The 4,825-nt window shown below is 36.8% G+C and overlaps 1 protein-coding gene across 1 annotated transcript; it reads right to left on the bottom strand.

Annotated features, from left to right (window-relative positions):
- Nucleotides 1-2,144: 2,144 nt before the first annotated feature.
- On the bottom strand, nt 2,145-3,053 carry LOC149558952 (seed lectin-like). Its single transcript, XM_089831157.1, has one exon. The coding sequence runs from the start codon at nt 3,051-3,053 to the stop codon at nt 2,145-2,147; it is 909 nt and encodes a 302-aa protein (XP_089687283.1).
- Between the last annotated feature and the right edge of the window lie 1,772 nt (nt 3,054-4,825).

Raw genomic sequence — 4,825 nt, 5'->3', positions numbered from 1 at the left:
ATCTTCCTGGTAAGTCCAAATGCAAATGCTGAATTTTTGTACAGTATAGAATGTAGCATAAAAATAAGCGAAGGCTGTGCCAAATATAACAATGTAAAAATATGCTCAATAACCTAAAGGGCTGTCTCTGATCTCTCTATTTAATCCATGCTGCAAATACACATCGGTATGGTGTTCATGGACGGAGATAGGCTGTCTCTGGTATATCTTTGAATGGCTTATGCACTAATTCTTTGGATTGTGAAGCTATCTCTGATATGGAAAGTATGGTTTATGCTTCTCTAATGGATGTTGTCTTTGATATACAATTAAATAACTTGTACCAGTGTTTGTGGTAGTAACCTTCTATGCTCCTAAGTCGAGCACTTTCCGCAAGGGAATATATAAGTTATCAAACGTCAATTCTTCACTGCCTCTTGGAGAGCTAATTGACCTGTATATATATGTGCATCAAACTATGAAATTGTGCGGGTGGAAAGATTCCACCCTTCATAACAACTGCTAATTATATTGTTACCCAATAATCATTCATGATTATTCAGTGAACTAATCATAAGTGATTATTGCTAACAATTGCCAGCTGATTATGCTATTAATCATGAATCACTAATTGCCAGGTGGATAATACTATCAGCGTATGTTATTGTACTATGGTAAACTTATAAGGCCCATATATGAATCGAAAGTGATGGCCGATCATATTTTTCTTTAGTCTAATGATGTATGGTGATTCATTAGTCTTATGATCTATGGTTATTGTTGTATTAGATTTGATGATTTTCCTTTTTTCAGAGATATGTGCATACTTATATGATGCTTAATGAAATGTGGATTGGAATGCAATAATGTGACAATGATAACATGATGTGCATGATGCATGATAATGATGCATTTACATCTAGATGGATGTGTCTATATATGGTGTGGGTGTCATGAATATATGTATGCATGTGATGGAACATCATAAATGGATGCATTTATGTGGATGACAATGTATGTATCATGAGTGGATGCATATCTGTGGATGGCAATGCATATGAAGTTCGATGCATATCATGATGATTATCACATAATGGTTGCTACCAGTAATCAAGTCATTGGTCCATCATGCAGCTCACTAGCATCGACGATATAGACAAGTGATTATCCAAAGTTCACTTGTACATAGCATCAAGGTTAAGTGTCTCCATGGTGGATGGGTGCCTTGTTGATCAATTCTAACTATTATGCGAAGATGCAGATAATGTACAAGACAAGGTATGCTTCTGATCAAAGAATACATTCTTACAATATAAAAAATACATTGTACAAGACAAGATAATGTACGAGACAAGGTATATGATCAAAGAATACATTCTTACAATATAAAAAATTACTTGTTTATATTGTAAGAATGTATTCTTTGATCATATCATTTATCAGCATTCAATTTTTTGGATTTGTGGTTAGATGAGTTCAATTTTTTAATGGCTTTGGTAGGCAGAAAGAGAACTTTTGGTTTAGATTTTTGTTTAAACATCTTAGTGTAATATGCTTGTTTAAAAATTTCTTATTTTTCATAAACAAAATGTCACAGTTTCAAAAGTGTATTTAATTATTTTATTTATGTTGCAATAAATTATAGATGGTAATTTAAAGGTCAAGTAATTTTTTAAAAATTATTAGTTTCGAGCCAATATTTTTTTTTGGTTTAACTTCCACATCTGTCGCAATTGCGACGGGGTTGCCGTCGCATGTATAGCAACCCTGTCGCAATTGCTGGGGATTCCGTCGCTATTGCGACGACAACCCCAGACATTGCGACGGGGTTGCCGTACATGCGACGGCAACCCCGTCGCAATTGGAGTCGCAATTGCGAAGGCTGTGGAAGTTAAACCAAAAATATATGGCTGCATAGCGACGGATCGGCGTCACAAATGTGACGGAAACCCCGTCGCAATGTCGACGGAAAGAAGAGGAATTGTGACGGGGTTGGTGTGACAATAAGGTGGTTGCAGAGCGATGGATGGGCGTCGCAAATGCGACGGCAAGGTTAGACGTCGTAAATTGTGACTAAATAACTACGACATCTATGTCTGTCACAGTCGCGACACATTTCTATCGTAATTGTGACACATAGCCGTCACAAATCGGTGCCGAATCTATTAGTGGAAGAACACACATATCAAATAAAATTTCACAGAAAATCTGTTTGCATTGCCATTTCTAAGTAATTCACCAGGAGGTCCGACTCCCCACGAATATTCAGAAGTAAAATTCCAAAATTTTACAATGTGCGTCTCTTTGTACTCTCCAGTGGCAACCGAGAAGCCAATCTTGATGTACTCTGGTAGATAGTTACTTGGATCTATTGTGTGGTTAAATAGAGGGATTTTGGGTTTAGAAGAATTATACCAGAGAAAGAAGTGCGGAACCTTTTCTACACCGTCATAATCCACCCAGGCATCCCATGTTGCGTTTGTGAGATTTTGGTGTGTAGAGCGATTAAATACACTGGATGTATTGAGCGGAAAAATGAACTTCAAGAAAATGCTATTGACGTCAATCCCAACATGATTGTCGTCAGGATCCCAATCGTTGTTGTATGTATCAAACTCCACAGCAACCATCTGATAAGATGATTGTTTAAAGCTTTCCTCATTAAACAAGCCAAGAAATCCACCATAAGCATCCTCTGGTGGTTCCAGTTCGAATGGTGCCATGAAGAGCGCAAGTTCATCTCCATTATTATCGCATATTTCGTTGTTCAGATCAATATTGAATTGAAAGTAAGTTGAAAAATTGGCCAGAGCCCTAGTAGACCTATTCCATAGCGGAATACGGTCAGTATAATATGCCCAGCCGAAACTGTTCTTAAGGTTCCCTGATGTTTCATTTCGTGTAAGCTGCAGGGCTCCTTGATTACTCGCATGATATGTGGCATCATTTTTCCTTTCTATACCTGTTAGAGGAGGGAAGCTAAAAGCAAAAATTCCTGGATGTGACGATAATAGGAAAAGAGCAACACAGGTTAAGAAAAGGAAGGCCCGTGTAGGGTGAGTGAATTTAGCCATCCTAATATTTGATTTAGAGGGTCTCTGAGGGTAATTTGTTAGCAATTATATATTGTAGTGCCTTTCATAGGAAGAAGGCTATTGCAATTGTTCAGCCGATTCCATTTCGAGATAGGAACGAACACATAGGCCTCTCTCTTCATTATTATCTTCCAGGATTAGGACCTACCGATTCCTTAGTCGGGATGGACCTTCGATGGCCCGCAGGTTTCATCGAGCTCTTCATGGACATAGGGATCAGAGCCCAAGAAAACTCTTTTTGATATCAAGCAACATATAATTCTTGGTGGAAATCCTTGTGGATATTCTAACGAAGTACAAACTAATTGTGAAAAACATGGGCTTCTCGTTTGATATTCCATTTCAGTCTTTATGAAGGCAGGCGGGCATGGTGCACAAGATGGTGGATAGCATATAAGTCGAGTTGTTTCTACAAAATGTTAAATGCCTTGTTAGTTTGTTCTCTCTAGATAACTAACTGATTTTATGATTCGGCATTTCCTAGAAAACACATAGAAGTTAAGCATTTCTTGCAGTTGGTCGGATGATTCCATTTTGGCCTACCAATGAACAGATAGGCCTCTCCGTGTTGCGTTAAAGTTCATTATTGTTTTGTGATGGATAAGCCCTGGGAAATTGCTAGTCATGATGAAACTTCGACGAAATGCATCGAGGTCTTCGTTGACGTTGACATATCATGAATTTGTTGTGGAATGCCTTTGGGCATTACTAAAGAAACACATCGAATAGGTTGAAATTCTCGACGGTTCGTGTTGCAACGTTCCGCAAGTTTAGTCTTTTCAAGGCGAATAGGCATGGCCCACAAAATGCTGATATCATAAACTTCCAATTTCCCATATAACATCGTCAATTTTTTTTATCTAATATTATGATCCAGAATTTCCTAGAAAACAAGAGCACTTAAAGGAGCTGAGGTCCCTCTCTTTTGATCAAAATGGAAGATGAATCTTTTTTTTAAAGATTAGGACATTGGGTGATCACTAAAACATGAAGGGGGGTTTTAAGATAATATTGGAGATAATTTTTGAGTAAATTGTTGTAAATGGAGACAAAAAGAAAGTTGTGTATTGTCTTAAGTATTGTCTTCAAGTGAGTGTCTTAGACTATTGTCTTAGAAAGACAATAAGGAACAACACTATTATTGTGTCTTAGAGATGATTTTAATTTTTTCCTTATAGAAACGTCTTCAATCTCGCTTATATTCTTCTTGAAAATAGTTAGAGAAAAGATGGTATGAAAATAATAAGTTATATATATATATATATTGCAATGTAATTAATTAATTCATGTTAAGGCATGATGGATTTGAACCACCATCCCTTGCTTGTAATGCAGGGGCTCATCCATTGAGCTAGCACCTTTTAAAATAAGCAAAAATAATAGTCTAAGGTTTTACAAATAAGAGATACAAGAAGGGAGCAAGGCAGACTGATTCAATGAGTAGGAACATTGATGATGACTTGAGACTTGCATGTGGATAGATGGTGATAGGCTTTGGTAGCTTTACATCTTGCACTCAAGATTGCATGCTCATCACATAGATGTTGAAACAAATTAGATGGAACTTAAACTTGTTTTAATTGTAAACTTTAATACATGGTTTCAAATGTTGCTTAAAAGGCTAAAGCTTTTGATAGTTTTAAAAGAACTAAACTCTAATTAAAATACCTTTACAAGTATGTTCTCTACATGTGCTAACTTGAGGCTTTGGAAATGGGTATGCACATACAACAACAGAGAAAGATTTTAGC

The sequence above is a fragment of the Cupressus sempervirens genome, chromosome 5 (genome assembly GCF_028749045.1).
Source record: "Cupressus sempervirens isolate cs-2001-9-10 chromosome 5, ASM2874904v1, whole genome shotgun sequence".
In the NCBI taxonomy this organism is placed as follows: domain Eukaryota; kingdom Viridiplantae; phylum Streptophyta; class Pinopsida; order Cupressales; family Cupressaceae; genus Cupressus; species Cupressus sempervirens.
This window is presented reverse-complemented; position numbering and strand designations above follow the sequence as displayed.

Bases quoted from the DNA above. Each gene is read 5' to 3' on its own strand.
- LOC149558952 (XM_089831157.1), bottom strand. From the start codon at position 3,053: ATGGCTAAATTCACTCACCCTACACGGGCCTTCCTTTTCTTAACCTGT.